This window comes from Amaranthus tricolor, chromosome 10 (genome assembly GCF_026212465.1).
Source record: "Amaranthus tricolor cultivar Red isolate AtriRed21 chromosome 10, ASM2621246v1, whole genome shotgun sequence".
Classification (NCBI taxonomy): Eukaryota; Viridiplantae; Streptophyta; class Magnoliopsida; order Caryophyllales; family Amaranthaceae; genus Amaranthus; species Amaranthus tricolor.
The window spans coordinates 22,697,822-22,721,309 of NC_080056.1; the positions used below are offsets into that span (position 1 = coordinate 22,697,822).

Below are 23,488 nucleotides of genomic sequence, written 5' to 3' on the forward strand. Positions count from 1 at the left end.
GTAAAAAGGCAAAAGACAGAACCATAGAATGATCGGACCAATATTTATCAAACATTTCCCACATAGGAGCAGCCATCTTTCTCACAGCATCACTAGGATCTTGGTGGGAATCAGTCAAAATCTTTTCAATACATATTATGCAAGAAAGGTACAAATTTGCAGTGGGATATTTTGAACCAGAAAAAAGCTTGGTAATCTCATAGAATGGCTCAAGAAAATCACAAATATCTTGAATTGTATCCCACTCATTCTCAGAAATAATATCAACATCAATATCCCTTTCACGAACAAGATATAAATCAATAGCATCCTTTACCTCAAGAGCCCTATGAATCATGTCATAAGTAGAGTTCCATCTAGTGGAAACATCCAAAACTAATTTACCCTTTGATTGCAAACCTTTATCAATTTTAGCTTTCTCAAAATTTGTAAGTCGAAAATCAGAAGAATCAACATATATAACAACCGAACGTAACTTAGTCACGGAATTATCAACAAGTTTCAAACCCTTTTTAACAATAAGGTTCAAAATATGAGCACAACACCTTATATGAAAATACTTGCCATCTAAAGGGAGAGGAGAAGAGGAGTGCAAATCACGTTTTAGTTTTTCAACCATCCTATTATTAGAGGAAGCATTATCAAGTGTGATTGAAAAAACTTTTCTACCTATATTCCAGTCATTCAACAAACCTTTCACAAACATGAATATAGATTCACCATCGTGGGGTGGGGGAAAACGGCGAAAATTTAACAAAAGGGAATGCAATTTATAATCATCATCGATGAAATGGGCAGTAAGGGCAAAATATGAACGCGAAGTACATGCTGTCCATCCATCACAAGTTAAGCATATACGACTCTTACAAGATTGCATATTGTCAAATACTAGTTTTTTGTACTTTTCATGTTCACCCATTACGCATTTAGTTATCGTATATCTAGACACATCTTTGACATTAGGATTTAACCAACGATGCAATTCTCTAGTTTTAATATGCTCTACCATACTCAAACAATATCCATGATATAATATCGAATCAGCAAACTTAAGCACGTAAGTATCATGATCATACACAACATTAGCGTTTGGGTTATTTTTTATGAACTCTTTATAACCTTTACAGCCCTCAGTATGACGTTTATAATTAGTTGTACCTGCACTACCTGGTGCTGCCGCCTCATAATCGCAGTATTTACACTTTACCGTCCGTACGTCATTGGGGTACGATACATGGTACTGATCCCAAACCGGTGACGTAATTTTTTTATGTTTAACAACTCTTCTTTGTTCGGGGACAGCCACAGCAGGGTCAGCCATACCTTAAAAAAAAAAATTAGAGCGCAAAAAACGACTTTAAAAACATCAAGAAGATAAACAGTACATTTGAATTTATATTAGTCAGACCAAAATTTCCTATAAACATCAAGAAGATACTTTAATCAAAATCAGTCAATACGAACAAAATTTCAGAACCACCATTTTAGAGAGATAAATAGTAATGAGTTTGGTTCAAGAATACCGAAGTCAAGTCTACTATAGAAGAAGTTTCTAATCTAAATCTTTATTGGAGAAAAAGAATGAAAGATAAATGGGTAGTTGAAGGAGATTGCCATACAAATCTCCTTTATTCAAAGGTTAAGTAAAGACAAGTGAAGAGGTTGATTTAGTATTAAGATCTTATCAAACATTCATCATACGAACAAAATTTCAGAACCACCATTTTGTATGAATCTAGCAACTGATTTAGCAAATTAACCCAAACATTCATCATACGAACAAAATTTCAGAACCACCATTTTGTATGAATCTAGCAACTGATTTAGCAAATTAACCCAAACATTCATCATACGAACAAAAAAATAGAAAACAACCCAGAAAAAAAAAATTAACAAAAACCTAGAATTGAACATGAACAAAAAATGAACAACAAAGAAAAAAAATACAAAATACCTGGATTAGAGACGAGACGAGAGTAGAGAGAGAGATATCAGTGAGTGAAAGAGACGAGCCCGATATCAGTGAGTAGTAGTACTGAGTAGAGACGAGAGTAGAGAGAGAGATATCAGTGAGTGAAAGAGAGAGAGAGAGCCGTTATGGACAGCCATGTGAGGAGAGAGTGGAAAATGAGGAAAGTGGATGAAAGTTAGGGTTTGGGCTTATCAACGGTTTAGATTAGATCCCTTGATCTAACGGTTCATATTAGTTTTTTTTTTTTTAAATATATTAGAGTATGTTTAATCAATGGTTTAGATTAATTGATTTCAAAATGAAGGGTTATGATTTATCATGCCTTTTGCCAAGTTGACAATCCATGTATTGAGGTTGTGTACCAATGGGATAATCTTATGTGTTTTTTTTTTTTACAACTAAATTTTTTTTTTAAAATATGAGTAATTCATTGATTTAATGGTTTCTAAATAAACTTCTTAATTTTAATAAATAAACCTCTTTCTTTCTTATTTCTAAAATATATATATATATATATACTTCTAATTATGCAACTATTATTTTATTTGCCAAAAAAAAACAATGTTATAATGTTATTGGTATTTATATAATTCTATATTGAAATTGAAAAGTCTATAAATTACACCCAAAAAGATAATCGTTAGAATAATTCACGAGTTGATTTATCAAATAGAAATAATTAACATGATATGATCAAATATATTAATTAATTATAACCGATTTATCAAGTTGAAAAATTAGACTTATGATCAAATAAATTAATTAACTTAAATCGAGTTGATTAGTTTTCGAAAACCTCATTTAAAATCAAACATATCAACGTAGATGGATTTACATGTTAACTTGTCATGATTGACTTAGATAGGACGAAATAGAATGAAAAACCAATCAATTAACTTAGATCGCTGGCAGCTAGATTGATTAGATAGATTGATCACATTAGCTTAAAATAACACACCCATGGGCTAACAAGGGTCAATTCAGATCAATGATGAAGATAGATTATTAAGACAATCTAACAAACTCACATTGTGACTGTAATAACATGTTATGATCTATTAATTAACTTAGCTTAGACGAAGTTGATTAGTTGAATATATATATTAAACTCATAACTTAACCACATTTATAAAAACTTGATGTGAGGTTTCACCTTCTATCATTCTCAACATTGATAACAACATGATTTATCAAATTGAAAATAATTAACCTGATATGATCAAATATATATCAATTATAATCAATTTATCAAGTTGAAATAACCAGACCTATGATCAAATATATTAATTAACTTAAATAGAGTTCGTTTAAAATCAAACTTATCAGCGTAGATGATCGATTATTTAACTTAAATAGAATGAACTATAATGAAAAACAAATCGAATAACTTGGATCGACTTTATAATACATTGTTGACTTCATCCACGCAGCAAAATAAGATCTCGTATAAACTTAAACGGTTTAGATATATGAGAACAAGTCATATCATTATGACCGATCACATTAGTTGAAAATAACACACCCCATGGACAAACGAAGGTCAATTCAATCAGTGATGAAGATATATTATTAAGACAATCTAACAAACTTACATTGTGACATTAATAACATATTATTGTTGTAAATTGTAATTGTCTAATTGATATTAGATGAAGTCGATCAATTAACATGTTATGATCTATTAATTAACTTAGACGGAGTTGATTAGTTGAATTTGATGTCATAAAACTCATAACCTAACGACATCTAAAAAACATGATGTGAGGTTCCACCTTCTATATATCATTCCCATCATGGATAAACGCATGATCAATGACATTATGAGGCAACACGATGCGATTTTTTACCAAATTGGAACAGAATAATTGGAACATAATTGAACTGAATTAAATCATGGTTTAAATGAATTGAACTGAACCGATATCAACCAAATTAACCGGAATATCGGTTTAACTGAATTGAACCGAACCGATACCAACCAAAACTGAACTGAACAGAACTGAATCCCGGTTCAACTAAATTGAACTGAACCGATACCGACCAAAACCGACCGATTGTGACCGACCGATTCTGACCCGCATACCGATTGTGACCGACCGATTACCGATTTTGACCGCCCGGTTATGATCTGTATACCGATTACGACCTGCAAAAAACCGTTTTTGACCGACCGAATGTGACCTGTTTCCGGTAATGACCGGACCGATAAATACCGGACCCATACCGACCGACACCCGCCAAGGAAAAAAACCGGATTCGACCGGGTACCGAATAAACCGACCGATACCGACCGGTACCGAAAGACTTATACGACCTGCTTTTGACCGACCGTTTTTTACCGAACCTGTTTTTGACCGACCTGTTTCCGACCTTTTAACCCGTTTTTACAGCCCTAGTTACTACACGGTTTATATTTGAATATTTGAAATTAAATAGGTTGCGTTGCTATACTAATTATAGGTTTTCCTATAAATACGAAGACAATTTAAATTGATACTAAAAATAGAAAAAGAAAATTTAAATTAATGCTAAAAATAAGAATAAAATTTGAATAAAGATTTATATGTTGTATTATCTGGTTTTAATGAAGCTATAATATCTTATATGAGTTCTAACGTGGCATCACAATAATGATTGTTAATAACAAAATACAGCACATAATGACATAATTATATGAGTTGTCAGTGCAATGTCAGTTTGAGTTTAAGATCAAGATCTTGAAAACTGGCGCAGATTAACCAGATCAACGATCAATATTGACGGATGAAGCTTTCTTGCTCTACAAGGATATGTTGAGGCGTGACACATAAATATAAGGCTTCTATCAAGGATTAAGATAGCAGCACTTCTTACAATTTTCTCTCTTCTTGTATTAAGATCTAATATTCTCAAGGATTAAGATAGCAGCACTTCTTACAATTTTGGTCATTTTATTGGATTATATGATGATTTATTATACGTATGATAAAATTTAAAATGATTTTTATTATACATAATAATAATGATTGAGTTAAGATATTGCACGCACAAAGAGTTAAACTAATAAAATAATTTACGTAATACAAACATTATCAATACAGCTAAACCATATTATGTTTTAAGAAATATGTCTACTATTTAATAATTAAAACCAAACATTCAGTATATTATATTATGCTTTAATTAATTCAAAACATTATAATCAGGTGGCTATGCCTTCGTAAGGCTCTATAAATAGCAACCAGCTTAACCATGCAACACACCACGCACAAAACAAAACTTAACTCAAGATGGGGATGAAGAACATGGCAGTACTTAAGTTTATAGTTATGTTCGCCTTTGTAATTTTACTAATCCAACTCGAAACTGCTCAAGCATCTGACCCATACCCGCTCTCTAACATAATGCTGGAAGGAATCGGACGCAATTCTCTACAATGTGTTGGATTCAAGGAACAATGCGGCCCCTTATACTGGTGTTGCGGAACTTGTTATTGTGACTATGTTTATTCGGCGGGTAGATTTCAATGCACAACTGCGGCGTTCGATACTTGGTGTGGTTAAAAAAAATGCAATAATTCTATATATTATAATATTATCCAACATTTAATAAATCATATTGTTCTACATCAGTGTGTTGTTGGCTTTTAAGGCCATTATATTGTTAGTTGTTGTTGTTATTAATTTAAGTTGAAAAATATATGCCAAGTATCATTATGGTTATTGTTAGTAATTTTTGCTTAAATTTTCGATATGATGTTATTTAATTTTTGATTTCTTTCTTATGCTTAATTATTAATAATTCTTTAGGAGTATATAGTCTTGTTTTATTTGGAATATGTAATTTTATTCAACTGAAATTTAAGTTTGATACTTGCTGTCCAGTTTTTTAAATCTTTAGATCCCTTCAACTACCCTATGAAAAATAATTCATTCGATTTTTACTGTAGCAACTAGTGTTCATCAACTGATCGTATTTGATATATAATTTTAATAGTTTTAAACCCACGAAGAACCCATTGTTGTTGCTCATCTTAAACCCACGGAAAACCCACGAAATTTTGGCTTAGTTCTTGCTCATTTTCAAGGTATAATTTTTTAAAGCTTACTTCTCAAACTCATTATTGTTCATGCTTCATTAATTGTATTTTAGGGTTTAGTTTTCTTTATACTAATTTTTTTTTTCATTTTATAGGTTATAGAAGAAGTATTACCATTATGCTCCTTGTTAAGGATTGCATTCTACTGGGCTGCTGCTTCAATTGGGTCGCCTGTCTCTGCCTTCGATGAGGTGTTAGTCCCTTTTCCGGTGCTTCCGTGGACAATTGACGTCCAGCTTGGGGCCGATTGTTCTGATGCCATCGAAAGGCTAGGGGAATTAAAGGAGCTGGGGTTAAGGGTGGATGCGTTGAGCACGTCGCAAGTCTGGGCTGAATCAATCTCAGGCTGTTTTCCAGTGGTAGCCGGTGCCAACACTTGGTAGGTTCCACCATGCCTGGCCAGCAAAGGGGAACCAGAGGGGAGGGCCTTTTAGAGAGAGAAACGGGGAGGTTAGAGAGTGTTTTATTATTATTATTATTATTATTATTATTATTATTATTATTATTATTATTATCATTATTATTGTTATTAATTATTATTATTATTATTATTATTATTATTATTATTATTACTATTTTTAAAGTGATCACTTACGGTGATCACGTATAGTATTAAAGTGATAAATAATTATAGTTTTATAGTGATCATTTACAATCAAATTGTGTTTCTACTTTCTCATAATTATGACACTACGAGTGAGCTGATTATTATGTAGCATTAGACTTTACCTTGAGATAAAATCTCATTTTCAACCCTAACTTGATCTGGGAGAAAAACAATACTATTATTTTTTTCACAAATTCTTGTGAGAGAAGATCTCTTTCAGAGTCTTTTATTAGGCTGGCCTATAAAGGAATATGTAGAGTAACTTACTCAGGGTATTAAAGATATTGTAAGTAGGCATTTAAAATATTGTAAATAAGCATTAAGGATAAATTAAGTAGACATTTAAGGATGATGAAAGTAAGTATTAAAGATACGGTAAGTAGGCATTAAGGATATTGTAAGTAGGCTTTAAGAATTTCATAAGTAGGCATTACGAATGATGTAAATAGGCATTAAGGATACAGTAAGTAAGCATTAATCTTTAACGAGTTAGGCTTGAATGACGTGCCTTAGAGAGACGACATTTCAGGAGACCAGCTATATTTTCTTTAGACTTTCCGCAAACATTTATATTTTCTTCGTTGTCCATCACTGATTAGTGGTAACTTATTAATTGCAATTTGTAAGGAGTTAAATCATATACTTCATTTACATTATTAAAGGGTTAAAAGTTAAATCATATACTTCTACCAGAAGTGTCAAAGATTCTTAATGTTAATAATAATTTATACAATTTGTAAGTACTTATTAATTGCAAAATACTCCCATATATCCTAAGTGACAAATGTTTTTTTTTTGTGGGAAGACAAAAAATGTCTGATCAACTTAGTATTCAAGAATCCAGAAAACGTGCAAGGGAGTATGTGGATAAAGATAAGAAAGTTGTTATGGCGGTTGTAGGTTTTTTCATGACTGTTATTGTGCCTTGGTTTGATTGAGGTATGGAGTAAAGGAAATAACATGGAATCAAAAAGAACGTATGAATAGACGAAAAATTTGGATGGACACGTTGATGAATGATAGAATATGTAGGGAGCAATTACGTCTAGACAAACGTTGTTTTGAAAAATTGTGCAATATTTTACAATCCAAGGGTGGTTTAGTGACTACAAGATATGTTACAGTGAAAGAAATTGTTGCAATGTTTCATCATGTTCTTGCACATGATTTGAGAAATAGAACAATACAAGCAACCTTTGCTCGTTTTGGAGAGACTATTAGTCGACAATTTCATGTAGTTCTTAAAGCACTGCTCAAGCTTGGAAAGTATTATATAAAACCATGTAATAACCAGAGAAATTACACAAAGGATACAAAGTGGAATAGGTTTGAGGTAAGTTATAGTATTAAAAATAAATTGATGTCTTTACTTTCTTAGGAGGTTTGATTTGTAGTATTAACTAGCATAAACCATATTAGGGCGTTGCTGGAGCTCTCGATGGGACTCATATTAAAATGAATGTGCCTACTGAGGATCGAGCTCGCTACCAAGATAGAAAGGGGGACATTAGCACCAATGTTTTAGCTGCATGTGATTCAAATCTTCGTTTTACTTACGTTTTTCCTGGTTAGGAAGGTTCTGCTTCGGATCCACGCGTTCTTCGTGATGCTCTTCAAAGGCCTAATGGTTTGAAGATTCCTAGAAGTAAGACTTTATATGTGTAAGAACAACCTAATAATTTACACCAAATGTAAAATGAAATTCTAATATATGTATAATAATTATATATTGCAGATAAGTATTTTCTTGTGGATTTGGGATTTGCTAACGCTGAAGGTTTTCTAGCTCATTATAGAGGTACGAGGTACCATTTGAATTTCTGGAGAGGCACCACTCCAACAAGTTACAAAGAGCTTTTTAATTTACAACATTCTTCAGCTCGAAACACAATTGAAAGGGCTTTGGGGTTATTGAAAAAGCGATGGAGTATACTTACAGATCCAAGTTTTTATGATAAAAAGACTCAAATTAGAATTATCAAAGCTTGTTTTATTCTTCATAACTTTTTGAGGGATGAAATTATGGATGAAACAAGTCTTATTAATGAGGTAGATGAACATTTACTAAATATAGAGACAATTGATGAAGAAGATGTAGAAGATAATTACATTATTAGTACGCAATCAAGTAATGAGTGGAAAGTGTTTAGAGATAATCTTGCTCAAAAGATGTTTGAAGAATATCAACTGCGAAGGAGACATGTTACTTGAGATTTTAGTTTGGAGATCTTTGTCCTAAATGTCTTAAATGCTTGTAGATATTAAGCTAGATTGGAAGTCTTATTACTCTCTTAAGTATTATTTGAAAAAACAACTTAATTATGTATTGTTATTTGCACTAAAGCCTTTAAAGTAAGTTGTTTTGTTGGGTACATGAAGACTTTTTTAAAATCATATGGCTTCCTTATTTGCATTGCTACTCGTAATTGTTCATATGTAATTGTTTCACTACATATTCTGTAATTTGTCTTTATATTGTTGAGGACATGCTTGTTAATGTTGATTGCCTTTGCTGAGACATACTTTTAGCATTCATCATGAAGAGATCCGAAAAAGAGCCAATGGTACCACAAAAACAACCAAAACGATCTTATCTTACTTGGAACCAACAAATGGATGCTATACTTATCTCCACTTTGTTTGAGCAAATCAGTGAAGGAAATAAGGGGGATGGAGAATTCAAACCACATGCATATCATGCTGTTGCTGATAACCTAAGGAACATATTGGGTTTATTGGCTACCACCGAACATGTAAAGAATCGAATCAAAGTATGGAAGAAACATCATTCAGTTATCATAGATATTCGCACTTACACCAAGTTTAAGTGGGATGATGATAAGAAGATGCTTATTATCCCAATTGAAGACCACGAGGAATAAAGTGCCTATTGCAAGGTACTATCTCATAAATTGACTTCATCTAAATATTTGCTAGTAATGTTCTTAATTAGTTTTAATTTCATATTATCATCTATTAAAATTATCCACCTTATTTTCAGTCTTTGCTTGTCTTTGTCTTTTGTATTATTTTCGGCCCTTGGTTTTTATATTATTGTTAGTGCTTGTGATACTTTTTATAGTAAATATATAGAAGTATAAATAACTTGTATTTTTTATCTTTACAAAATTTATCTAGTAATTTTTTAAATAGGTCAATCCCGTGGCGTCTGCTTATAGAAATAAGAATATCGATCGTTGGGATGAAATATGCACATTATTTGCCATGGATAGAGCTACGGGTCAAGAAGCTGAGCAACATGAAGAATCTGTGGCAGCTATGGAGAAAGAAAATGAAACTTGCAGTGCATCTGAGGCAAACTCTGCATCATCTAACAAGAGGTCAAAGAAAGATTCTATCGTGGATGTTATATCTAGATTTACAGAGTCGTTTGAAAATTTTCTACAATCAAACAAACTTCCACCTAAGCCCGATTCCAAAGAGGTTTATGATGTTGTTTCAAAGGTTGCCGGACTAGATCGACATGAAGTCTTGAAGACAACAAATCTGTTTTTGAAGGATACAGAAGAGTTTGTTATGTTAAAGGAACTACCAGAAAATGAGAAATTAGACTGGGTGTTACTATGTCTTAATTCTTGAGTAGTTTTTTTCAAATTTTATTTTTGTTTATATGGACAGTTTGGATGTGTTTAGAGTGGTATTGACTATATTTTTCCAAAAAAGATTTTGAACCATTATGTTTGATTAAATGTTACTATTGAAATCAAGAATTGTAATTCTTCATTTTTGCCAAACAATGTTAGAATTTGAAACTTAGAAATTGAAAATCTCATTGATTCCAAACAAATTTTAGGATTTGTAATTATGAAATTGTAAATTCTAAGATTTTCCAAACAATAAATTTGAAATTGAAATTCAAAATTTAGAAATTCAAAATTAAATTCTGAAAAATTCAATTCAATTCTTGGTTTCCAAACGCTATCTAAGGATAAAGGTAACAATTAGCAAATCAGAACAATAATCACATCCCTTAATTGACATTTAACCTTAAAAAAATTAAGAATAAAAGTAATAATTAACCTTCAAAATATGAGCGTTAAAAATCTCATCTCATTGCTACGGCATTGCATTGCACAGTTTTGAATGTTTGCTTCTTATACAACATATTATCCACGTAAAATGTGGGGTTATGCCATTTATGAGAAACCATGTGCGTAGTTTTGCTATAGCATTTATGAAAATAATGACACATACATTAAGTAATGGTGATTCTATATTTATATTAATACAATTTGCAATTCCCCACATAAATAATTCAGTTAGAAGGTCCTATAATAATGTTTTTTGGTAGGCTTTTAAATTTGAAGACTCAATTATCTTAAGTGATGATAATTCAAAACACATATTAAGTTAAACAATAAATTAAGAAATTATATTTAACTGTTTAAGTAAGTCCAAAATCATATTAAATATTAAATGTTTTATTGATACATATTTTAAGTCCGAAATACATATTGAATTAAGTTTAAACTATGTTTAAATGACTTAAGTTTATTGTATTTGGATAAGGTTGTAATTACGTTTGAATTTATATTTAAATGATTATTATAATTGGATAAGATTATATTTAATTTGAATTAAATAAAAGGAACGTATGTTTAAGACATTGAGATACTTGAAATATATTTGTATTTTAAATTTGAGTTTTAAAATAAACGTCTGCTCAAGATAATTAAATGTTTGAATACATTACACGTTCATTATGTTATTACAAGGTTTATATTTGAATATTTGAAATTAAATAGGTTGCTTTGCTATACTAATTATAGGTTTTCCTATAAATACGAAGACAATTTAAATTGATACTAAAAATAGGAAAAGAAAATTTAAATTGATGCTAAAAATAAGAATAAAATTTGAATAAAGATTTATACGTTGTATTATCTGGTTTTGCTGAAGCTTTAATATCTTATATGAGTTCTAACGTGACATCACAATAATAATTGTTAATAACAAAATACAGCACATAATGACGTAATTATATGAGATGTCAGTGCAATGTCAGTTTGATTTTAAGCTCAAGATCTTGAAAACTGGCGCAGATTAACCAGATCAACGATCAATATTGACGGATGAAGCTTTCTTGCTCTACAAGGATATGTTGAGGCGTGACACATAAATATAAGGCTTCTTTCAAGGATTAAGATAGCAGCACTTCTTACAATTTTTTCTCTTCTTGTATTAAGATCTAATATTCTCAAGGATTAAGATAGCAGCACTTCTTACAATTTTGGTCATTTTATTGGATTATATGATGATATATTATACGTATGATAAAATTTAAAATGATTTTTATTATACATAATAATAATGATTGAGTTAAAATATTGCACGCACAAAGAGTTAAACTAATAAAATAATTTACGTAATACAAACATTATCAATACAGCTAAACCATATTATGTTTTAAGAAATATGTCTACTATTTAATAATTAAAACCAAACATTCAGTATATTATATTATGCTTTAATTAATTCAAAACATTATAATCAGGTGGCTATGCCTTTATAAGGCTCTATAAATAGCAACCAGCTTAACCATGCAACACACCACGCACAAAGCAAAACTTAACTCAAGATGGGGATGAAGAACATGGCAGTACTTAAGTTTATAGTTATGTTCGCCTTTGTAATAATTGCTCAAGCATCTGACCCATACCCGCTCTCTAACATAATGCTGGAAGGAATCGGACGCAATTCTCTACAATGTGTTGGATTCAAGGAACAATGCGGCCCCTTATACTGGTGTTCCGGAACCTGTTATTGTGACTATGTTTATTCGGCGGGTAGATTTCAATGCACAACTAAGGCGTTCGATACTTGGTGTGGTTAAAAAAAATTCAATAATTCAATATATTATAATATTATACAACATTTGATAAATCATATTCTTCTACATCATGAACGGAATTAAGTTGGAAATTAAGTAGTAATTAATTGATATCAGTGTGTTGTTGGATTTTAAGGCCATTATATTGTTAGTTATCGTTGTTGTTATTAATTTAAGTTTAAAAATATAAAGTATTATTATGGTTATTGTTAGTAATTTTTGCTTAAATTTTTGATTCGATGTTACTTAATTTTTAATTTTTTTCTTATGCTTAATTATTAATAATTCTTTACGAGAACAGAGTGTTGTTTTATTTGGAGTATGTAATTTTATTCAACTGAAATTTAAGTTTGATTCTTGCTGCCCATTTTTTAAAATCTTTAGCTCCCTTCAACTACCCTTCAAAAAAAAATCATCCGATTTTTGATAGTTGCTACAGTTCCTGTAGACTTTAGCAACAAGTGTTCATCAACTAATCTTATTTGATATATAATTTTAATAAACCCACGAAGAACCCATTGTTGTTGCTCTTACGGAAACCCACGAAATTTTAGCTTAGTTCTTGCTCTTCTTAAAGGTATAATTTTTTAAAGCTTAGTTCTCAAACTCATTATTGTTCAAGCTTCATTAATTGTGTTTTATGGCTTAGTTTTTTTTTATACTATTTTTTTTCATTGTATAGGTTATACACAACCCAAAACCCACAAAAATTCAAGGCATAATTTTCATTTTGATTTTGTAAATTAGGGTTAAATGAATGATTATTACTTAATTTTGTGGTTAATTAGAGTTCGTTAAGTACATATGTTAAAAGTTGTTATTAATTTTGTTTTGAATTAATTAATTACACTAATTAGGATGACAAAAGATCGTTCTTGGATGTATGGAAGCATTGAATCGTCAGAATTTATTTATGGCGTATTAGAATTTTGTAGTAATGCGGTTGAACATCAAGTTAGGACCGGGGAGTTGGTTTTTATTGCCCATGTGTCACTTGTGGTAACGTATCAAAGGTAGATAGTGTTCATATCCTTAGGGAGCACATACTTTGACGTGGGTTTAGGTCTCAATATCATGTTTGGGTTTGACATGGTGAGGAGGGAGTTTACAAAGAGAAAAGTGTTGTTGAAGACGTCAATAATGTGGCTGATGTCAATGAGGATGTAGTAGATCATGTTGATGGGTATGAGACAGATGAAAAGAGAATGTCGATGAGTATGTGGATCGTGTTGATGAGATGATGGAGGGAGTCGAGAATGAGTTAGGAAAACTTCCTCCTGTTTTTGACTTGTTGACAGACGCTTCTCAAAAGACTTTGTACCCTGGATGTACAAAGTTCACCAAACTAACAAGAGTGTAGACAATTTTCAACATTAAGTCAAAGTTCAATTGAAGTCACGCTAGTTTCACAATGTTATTAAAAGCGTTAGGTGAGATGCTTCATGAGCTAAATGAACTTCCAAAGTCAACATATTATGCTAAAAAGCTCATGTGTCCTTTCGCGGATATTATGCAAAGTTGCGATTTTAAGGGATTTTAAGTGTTTTTGGCACTTTCAGCATAAAGTAGCTAAAACTTAATTTGTTTTGCACGAAACTTGGCACACAACACTATTTATATTATTTTGTTGAAGTGGTTAGTTTGCAAATCATAGTAATATGCTAGAAATTACGTGTTAAGTTGCGATTTTAAGGGTTTTTAAGTGTTTTTGGCACTTTCGCGCATAAAGTAGCAAAAACTTGGTTTATTTTGCACGAAACATGCCACACAACACTATTTCTTATATATTGTTATGTTGAATTTGTTATAATAGAAAATCATATTGTTATGCTAGAAATTACGTGCTAAGTTACGATTTTAAGGGTTTTTAAGCTTTTTCGGCACCTTTGCGCATAAAACAGCTAAAACTTGGTTTGTTTTGCACGAAACATGCCACACAACACTATTTGGTATATATTATTATTTTGAATTTGTTAGAATTGAAAATCATATTGATATGCTAGAAATTACGTGCTAAGTTACAATTTTAAGGGTTTTTAAGCTTTTTCGGCACCTTTGCGCATAAAACAGCTAAAACTTGGTTTGTTTTGCACAAAACATGGCACACAACACTATTTCGTATAAATAATTGTGTTAAAGTGGTTAGAATTGAAAATCATTGTCATATGCTAGAAATCACGTGCTAAGTTGCGATTTTAAGGGTTTTTAAGCTTTTTTGGCACCTTCGTGCATAAAGTAGCTCAACTTGGTTTATTTTGCACGAAACTTGGCACACAATACTATTTGGTATATATTATTGTGTTCAAGTGGTTAGAATTGAAAATTATTCATATGCTAGATATCACGTGCTAAGTTACGATTTTAGGGTTTTTAAGCTTTTTTGACACTTTCACGCATAAAGTAGCTCAAACTTGGTTTGTTTTCACTAGTGGAAAAAAATGTATTTGCTGCTTATCATTTGCTACGGTTTTTGCATATACGCAGCAATAAATAGGAAAAAGAATAAGAAAAAAAAACGAACCATTAATTGCTGCGGTTTTCGTCTTCGACCGCAGTAAATACTCTGTTGCACACACAATTGCTGCAGTTGTATGTGTGCCCGCAGCAAATAGTCCATGAATAATTCATAACTGCTGCGGTTATGTCTGTGACCGGAGCAATTAAATCGATTTTAAAATGGCGCCTAAAATTTTAACGTTTATATTTTTATTAGAAACCTTTAAGCTTATGTTCTCTCCTTCATTCCTTCATTCCATTCCAGACGCACAAACCTTCGTTCCATTCTCGCTCCTTCGTTCATTAACTTCAAATGCACAAACGAACAACAGTAATTCCTTCACTCTCCTTCGTTTCATTCCAGACTTCAAAATCAAAAACCCTTCGTTCCAATTTCCTTCGCTCATTAACTTCAAACGCGTTCTTGTTCATTATCGTACTACTCTTTCATAAATAGTACAACGATTTTCTTCAATTCGTACTGCTCTTGTTCATCATCATTTCTTCAAAACCGTTCTTGTTCATTATAAAATTAAACTTCAAACTTCGAATTTTCATAAACATCAAATTATAGGGTATTATTATATTTCTCTTTTTAATGTGGTTTGCAAGTTCAATATAATACATTTGAAAATTAGTGCTAATTTTTTTTTCTTTGTAGATTATTACATAACCCACGAAATCAAGGTAATTTCTATTTGTTTTGTAAATTTGCAAGTTTATATTTTTATTATTTCACTTGTAATTAAGTAATTTAGTTAAAAATGTGGTTTGTTAATTAATTATTTGCATATTTAGTAATTATTTGTGAATGTGGTTTGTGTGGTTTGTTAATTATTTGCATATTTTATTAGAAATGTGGTTTGTTGTTATACTTGTCTTTAATTATTAGAATTAGAATACTTATATTTCTAATGTTAAATGATTTAATTTTATTATTTATATTTTGAATGTTATATTTCTAAGGTTATACAATGTTAATTATTCAAATGATATATTTTTAGGGTTAAATATGTTTGTCAGAATAATTATATATGTTTAAAAGTTGTGTATTAATTTTGTTTTGAATCAATTAATCACACTAATTAGGATGACAAAAGATCGTTCTTGGATGTATGGAAGCATTGAATCGTCGGAATTTATGGATGGCGTATTAAAATTTTGTATTATTGCAGTTGAACATCCAGTTAGGACGGGGGGGAGTTGGTTTTTATTGTCCATGTGTCAGTTGTGGTAATGTATCAAAGGTAGATAGTGTTGATATCCTTAGGGAGCACATACTTCAACGTGGGTTTAAGCCTCAATATCATGTTTGGGTTTGGCATGGTGAGGAGGGAGTTTACAAAGAGAAAAGTATTGTTGAGGACGTCAATAATGTGGCCGATGTCAATGAGGATGTAGTAGATCATGTTGATGGGTATGACACAGATGAAGAGAATGTCGATGAGGATGTGGATCGTGTTGATGAGATGATGGAGGGAGTCGAGGATAAGTTAGGAAAACGTCCTCGTGTTTTTGACTTGTTGACAGAGGCTTCTCAAAAGCCTTTGTATTCTGGATGTACAAAGTTCACCAAACTAACAGCACTGTTGACAATTTTCAACATTAAGTCAAAGTTCAATTGGAGTGACGCTAGTTTCACAATGTTATTAGAAGCGTTAGGTGAGATGCTTCCTGAGGGAAATGAACTTCCAAAGTCGACATATTATGCCAAAAAGCTCATGTGTCCTTTCGGCTTAGAGTACCAGAAGATTCATGCGTGTCCGAATGATTGTGTGTTGTATCCGAATGAAAACGAGAACTTAGAAGAGTGTCCTAGGTGTGGGTTATCGCGCTACAAGCGTAAAGGGACTTGGGATGCTAAAGGGCCTCCCGCTAAAGTATTGTGGTATCTTCCAATAATACCTAGATTCAAGCGCTTGTTTTCTATAAAGAAAGATGCGTTAAATTTGAGGTGGCATACAGATAGGGTGAAGAAAGGTCACTTGCTCACACATCCATCTGATTCTCTGGAGTGGAAGAGTATTGATAGGTTGCATAAGACTTTTGGGGATGAGGTTCGTAATTTAAGGCTCGGACTGTGTACGGATGGAATGAACCCATTCGGCAATCTTAGTTCTCAACATAGTACTTGGCCGGTACTTTTAGTGATCTATAATTTGCCACCTTGGTTGTGTATGAAGAGTAAGTACATAATGCTTTCGCTTCTTATCTCGGGTCCTATACAACCTGGCAATGACATAGATGTGTATCTTGCACCTCTCATTGAGGATTTGAGAAAGGTGTGGGATGAAGGCGTTTCAGTGTTTGATGCATATGCTAATGAGGAGTTCACCTTGCGTGCAATGCTTTTATGCATCGTTAATGATTTTCCGGCATATGGCAACTTATCGGGGTATAAGAACAAAGGGAAGAAAGCATGCCCAATATGTATCGATGACATGGAATCCACGTGGATTCCTAAGTGCAAACACGTATTCATGCACCATCGAAAGTTCCTCCCACGAGACCACCAATATCGTAAGAAGAAGAAGTTGTTCAACGGGGAGGTTGAGGACTGTGTAGCTCGTCGACCATTGACCGGTTATGAGGTTTATGAACAGGTTAAGGGAGTTGAGACTGTATTTGGTAAAACGGGGCAAGTGCAAGGGGGTGAAGGCCGATTATGGAAAAAAGAATCAATCTTTTGAAAGCTATATTGGAGAGATCTACAGTTTAGGCATTGTCTTGATGTTATGCATATAGAGAAAAATGTATGCGATGCCATACTCGGGACTCTCATGAACATTCCGGGTAAGACAAAGGATGTTAGGGTCGTGCGAGATTGGTTTGAATGTAAAGGTCTTCGTCCGGAGTTGTGGGCACATGTTAAGGTGAGTAAGAAAAAAAATAGAGTTGATGAAGTTGGTGGCAGTAAGAAGAAGATGAGTAATGGCAAAGTTTATTTGCCTCCAGCTTGCTACACATTGTCCAAAGCAGAGAAGCGGACATTTTTTGAGTGTTTATATGGCATTAAGGTTCCGTCTGGGTACTCATCCAACATGAAGAGATTTGTGAGCCTAAATGGTGAGCTGAAGTTGGGAAGCATGAAATCTCACGATTGCCATGTAATGATGCAAGTGTTCTTACCAATTGCAATCCGTGGAATACTACCAAACCATGTGAGATATGCTATTACCGAGCTATGTTCGTTCTTCAACACAATTTGTAGTAAAGTTCTTGATCCCTTTAAACTTGATGCACTTCAACTCGACGTGATTGTAACTTTATGTAAGTTTGAGATGTATTTTCCACCTTTTTTCTTTGACATAATGGTTCATCTTATTGTCCATCTCGTTCGTGAGATCAAGCTTTTGGGTCCAGGTTTTTTAAGGTGGTGTTATCCTTTTGAAAGACACATGGGTGTTTTACAAAACAAGGTGAGGAATCCAGCACAACCCGTGGGGAGTATGATTCAAGGCATTGTGAGCGATGAGATTAGTATCTTTATAGCCGAGTATTTGGCCATGGCAAACCCTATTGGACTTCCCACCTCTAGACATAAAGAAGGCTTGAGGGAAAAGGAACAATTGGCTCCAAATCGGTCACACCTCCTCCAGCAAGCCTTCTACAAGTACACTTGTATGTGTTGCATAATGTTCCGGAAGTTCATCCTTTTTTGAGTTAGCATTTTGATATATTGCGCGCAAAACATCCTTCTAAAGGGGATAGGGCATTGATGCAGTTGCATAACAAGACGTTTATTAATTGGTTTCATAATCGAGTAATATGCAAAGAACTCATGAGTGTATCCGAAATTGTTAAGTGGTTAGCTTTTGGTCCTCGTGATGATGTCAACAAATATGAGGGTTACGATGTCAATGGCTTCACATTTTGGACTGAGGGTCAAGACAAGAAGTCATCATATCTACAGAATAGTGGGGTTTCTATTTTGGTGTCATCTACATTTTACGCGAGTGCGAAGGATCAAGCGCCGGTTGATGCTAAATTGGTATACTACGGGCGGGTACATGAAATATGGAAGCTTGACTACCCTACTTTCAATTTTGGTCTTTTCAAATATAAGTGTGTAGATAATAATCGACGATGCATAAAAAATGTCGACCCTTGTGGATTCACTCTTGTAGACTTAGCTCGTTTGCGTGATAGTGAGGAGCCATTCATACTAGCCACACAAGCCAAGCAAGTATTCTACATTGTAGACCCGTCTGATAAAAAAATGGTCTATTGTTGTACCGGGAAAAAGAAGCATCCTTGGTATAGGTGAACGTATTAGAATTGTTATATATTATTGTGATGAACGTATTAGAATTGTAAATCATAGTCATATTCTTAATATTACTTAGCTTATGTTCTAATATATTTCTATTCATACTCTTTCAGGTACTGATATACTATGCATCTATTCAGAGACGAAATTGTCCCCGAGATTGAGACCTCGGATAATGAGCATCGCAGTTATGGCAGCGAAGAGGACCAAATTGTGAGATATGACCGTATAGTTGAAAACGCTCCACCGATTAACAAAGATTTTGAGACTGAAGACGCCCCACCAATGGATGCTCCCACTACCAGTAAGAAAAGAAAAGGGCGAGGTCCTACGAAAAACCTCAAAGTCACAGAACCCATGCATTTGGAATACAATGCATTGGGTCAACCCTGCGGAAAATGGTGTAGGCAATATGGAAAACAAATGGGTCTATGTATCCGCTCGCTTTCCATATTGCACGAATGGAACGAGGTTCCAGAGGGTTTGAAGAACTCTCTATGGAATGATACTGTGGTAAGCAACTTTACTATTTTTACTCATTTAGTTTCATTTTAAAATTAATTTGATTGACAGTAATAAATATAAAATTTTTTGTAGAATCTTTTCCACATCGAGAGCGATGAGGACAAGAAGAATGTGTTTCTTTCAGCTGTTGCTGAAAGATTCAAAGATTTCAAATCCAAGCTAGTAACTGGCTAGATTACAAAGAGGCGTGCCCGTACGACAAAAAAGGTCAAAATGGGAAACGAAGGTGGAGAGCAATCAACTTTACTATTATATTATAGTTTACCGATTTGAATTTACTTCTTTTGATTCAGTCATTAAACTAATACATGACATTCGATTTCTATTGATTAATTAGGAAAATCGTGGTAAAGCTTCTGATTCTGCAAGGAAAAGGAAGTTTTTCCATCGCTTGGGCCAGAAAACGTACGATGAGGTTCGAAAAGAGTGGGTGGATGCAGGTTTATACCCCAATAAAAGTTCATCCACGCCCTCATCTACGACTACCTCCGCATTCGTGAATACTCCTTCTGGAGATCGGGTGCGTGATTGGTATTGCAGGCTTCATTCCCGAGATGCAAGTGGTAAATTTACCATTAATGATCCGGGAACGAAGAAGGTTGCTGATAATGTGGTGAGTTTTGAAATTATTAAGTATATTCTTGATTTGTTTTGTATTCTTTGGCTTTGATGTACTTATACTAATTGCTATATATGTCACTTTTTATTTGAACAGATAGGTTGGAAGGAAAAAGAAGCTACGGGGGAGATGCAAGTATATCACTTTGATATATCCGGGAAAGAGTGTGTTGCTACTCAATCCCGAACGGCGCTGCGGGATTGTTGGCTTTTAAGGTTTTGATGTTGACTTCACTATTAAAAAATCAAACATATTTTAGAGATTGTTTTGTAGGTGAATATCCGATTTTGTTGTGATCGTTGATGAAGCCTATGACTTGGTTCGTGGAAGTTGTACGTGTCTTAAAATATTCAAGAAGTTAGATAAGTGCTTAGGAAGTTAAAGGTAGACAGACGGTCTACTGTTCCTAAAATGAACAGTCTAACAGAAGTTGAAGCTGGAGACAGTACGCTGTTCCTACGTAGCAGGTCTGGAGAAAAACATCGGCTGGAAAATTGCGAATTAATTATTTTCTGTTTTTAAGTTGATGTAACGGTTAAAAATTAATTTAATTGCTTAATTAATTAATAATTTGGTTGGCAAAAATATTTTTAGGTTATCTAAAAATAGCCTAAGACTTTTTCTTTTAAGATTTAGATCTCCTATTTTTTAGGATCTTATGTTTTTAACTCCTATGCTATTTTTAGCTTAAGGAAACTGATTTTCTCTCTGAGCAAATGACAGCCGGTCATTTCTTTTTTGGCAATTCCACTACCTTTAGTTTTGAGAACGTGGATGATAGTGGGAGGTGTGTCTAAGGTAACTGCTGGCTGTTCCCACTATAAATAGGAGGGACTATGCTCAAACCGAAAGTCCATCCAAGAGTGTCCATTAAAGGGAGATTATTTAAGAAAAATATTTTCTGTTTTTAAATGCCAATTAATTTATTATATTTTTCTTAAGTAATTATTTTAATTTTTAATCTCTTGAGAATTGGCCTTGCAAGGGTTAATGAGTGATTTGTTGTAACTAGACTTAAGGGAAGTCTAGGGAAATAGAAAAGCTTCAAGAGAAGCGTGAGAAGAGAAAGAGAAGGAGAAAAAGAAGAGAAGAGAAGTAGGCCTAGAGTAGAGAAGCTTCAAGTGAAGCAAACTGTTTTATGTAATTGTAATTGATTGCCTAGAACATAGTGAGAATTTTGAAATCCCGAGGGGTCGTGGTTTTCCTTCTTATTAGGCCAAGAAGGTTTCCACGTAAAATCTTTGTCTCCTTTTTATCTTTTGCTTTTTAAGTTTAAGCTTTATTTTGTTTGTTAAAATTCCGCAAATTAGAAGAAAAACTAAGTAAAGCTTGATACACAACAATTCACCCCCCCACTTGTTGCATTCGACCATCTTCGTGTATTTTAACAATTGGTATCAGAGCCCTGTTCCTCATTTAATCAGGAAACCCTGAGAGAAGTATCCTGTTCCCTGGCAAGATGCTGAAGATGAAGGAACGCATGGAAGAAGGGTACTCTACGCGAAGGCCACCCATGTTCGATGGGAAATTCTATACCTATTGGAAAAATAGGATGGAAATTTTTATAAAAGCCGAAAATTACCAAGTATGGAAAGTAATTGAAATAGGAGATTTTGAAGTGATGACCATCAACTCCAACAATGAATCAATTCCAAAACCAATCACTGAATATGAAAAGGAAGACTTTCAAAAGATGGAGATGAACGCTCTTGCTATCAAGCTGCTTCGCTGTGGTCTCGGGCCAAATGAACATAATCGTATCATGGGTTGCAAAACGGCAAAGCAGATTTGGGACCTGCTGGAAGTTGCCCATGAAGGTACCAGTGAAGTGAAGAGATCCAAGATTGACCTCCTAATGTCCAAATATGAAAGGTTTGTTATGGAACCTAAGGAAAACATCCAAGAGATGTTTACCAGGTTCACCAACATTACAAATGAACTTGTCTCTCTTGGCAAGAATATTCCAGTTGATGAACAAGTCAGGAAAATATTGAGAAGCCTTCCACAAGATGAGCGCTAGAGAGCTAAGGTCACAGCCATCCAAGAGTCCAAAGATTTCACGAAGTTCAATTTGGAGGAGCTGGCTGGTTCACTCATGACACACGAACTGCATTTGGGAACAACTGACAGTTCCCGAAACAAAGGACTGGCTCTAGCAGCTGATGATAGTGAAGAATCAGAAGCTGGTGAAGAGGAAGCTGCTATGTTGGCACGTAAATTCAAAAAATTCTTCAGGAACAGCAGATATAAAAACCAAAGAAATAATAAGGACAGAGGAACTGCTAACATGAAGACAAATTTTGAATGCCACAAATATGGAAGCACTGATCACTTCATCAAGGATTGCCCTCAATGGAAGAATGAGAAGGGCAAAGGGAAGACAAGGGAAGCTGGAAGAATGCCAAAGAAAGGAAACTTCAAAACAGATTTTCGTAAAGCAATGATCGCAGCTTGGGGTGACACTGAAAGCGAAGCTGAAACTGAAGTTCCAGTAGAGGAAGAAACTGCAAATCTGTGTCTCATGGCATCTCATGAAGAGACTAAGGAAAGAGAGGTAATGTCTTCTAGTCCTACTCCTAAACATCTATTCAGTTTAAGTAAGGATAAATTAATTAAGTTATTTTTGGAAACACAAGAGAAGTTGGAGGAAAAAACAGCTAAGTGTCTCCAAATTGAGAAAGACCTTAAGTCAAGTAAAGATCACATCTCATACTTAAATACTTTTAGGATCGATGTGCAAAGTAGATTTTTTGATTTGTTAGATAAGAATATCATTTTAAAAGAACAATTGGAGAAATTAAAGCAGGATTTTATTATTCTTAACATTGAAATAAATCAAAACAAATTGCTAGAATTAAAATGGGATGAAAATGATAAATCCACTCATGTGTTTAGCACGAAATTTCAAGAAATGAAATTAAAATTAGAATCATATGAAAGAGAAAATAAGTATCTAAAAGATCAACTTAATTTAAAAGGAAAAGGAAAAATCAATGAAGTTCCCAAATGGATTCTAAATGCTAAACCAAAGAGTAAAGAAGGCCTAGATTATGTTAAAAATAATAAAAAG

At 33.3% G+C, this 23,488-nt stretch overlaps 1 protein-coding gene and 1 long non-coding RNA gene across 2 annotated transcripts; both read left to right on the forward strand.

Annotated features, from left to right (window-relative positions):
* The first annotated feature begins 4,773 nt into the window (after positions 1-4,773).
* LOC130825429 (uncharacterized) lies at positions 4,774-6,625 on the forward strand. The gene is made up of 2 exons (XR_009046895.1): positions 4,774-6,038; positions 6,146-6,625. It is a non-coding gene; the product is annotated as an uncharacterized LOC130825429 (long non-coding RNA).
* An 844-nt stretch (positions 6,626-7,469) lies between these two features.
* Positions 7,470-8,229, forward strand: LOC130824967 (uncharacterized). Its single transcript, XM_057689991.1, has 3 exons — positions 7,470-7,553; positions 7,610-7,990; positions 8,077-8,229. The coding sequence occupies exons 1-3, from the start codon at positions 7,470-7,472 to the stop codon at positions 8,227-8,229; spliced, it is 618 nt and encodes a 205-aa protein (XP_057545974.1).
* Positions 8,230-23,488: the final 15,259 nt, after the last annotated feature.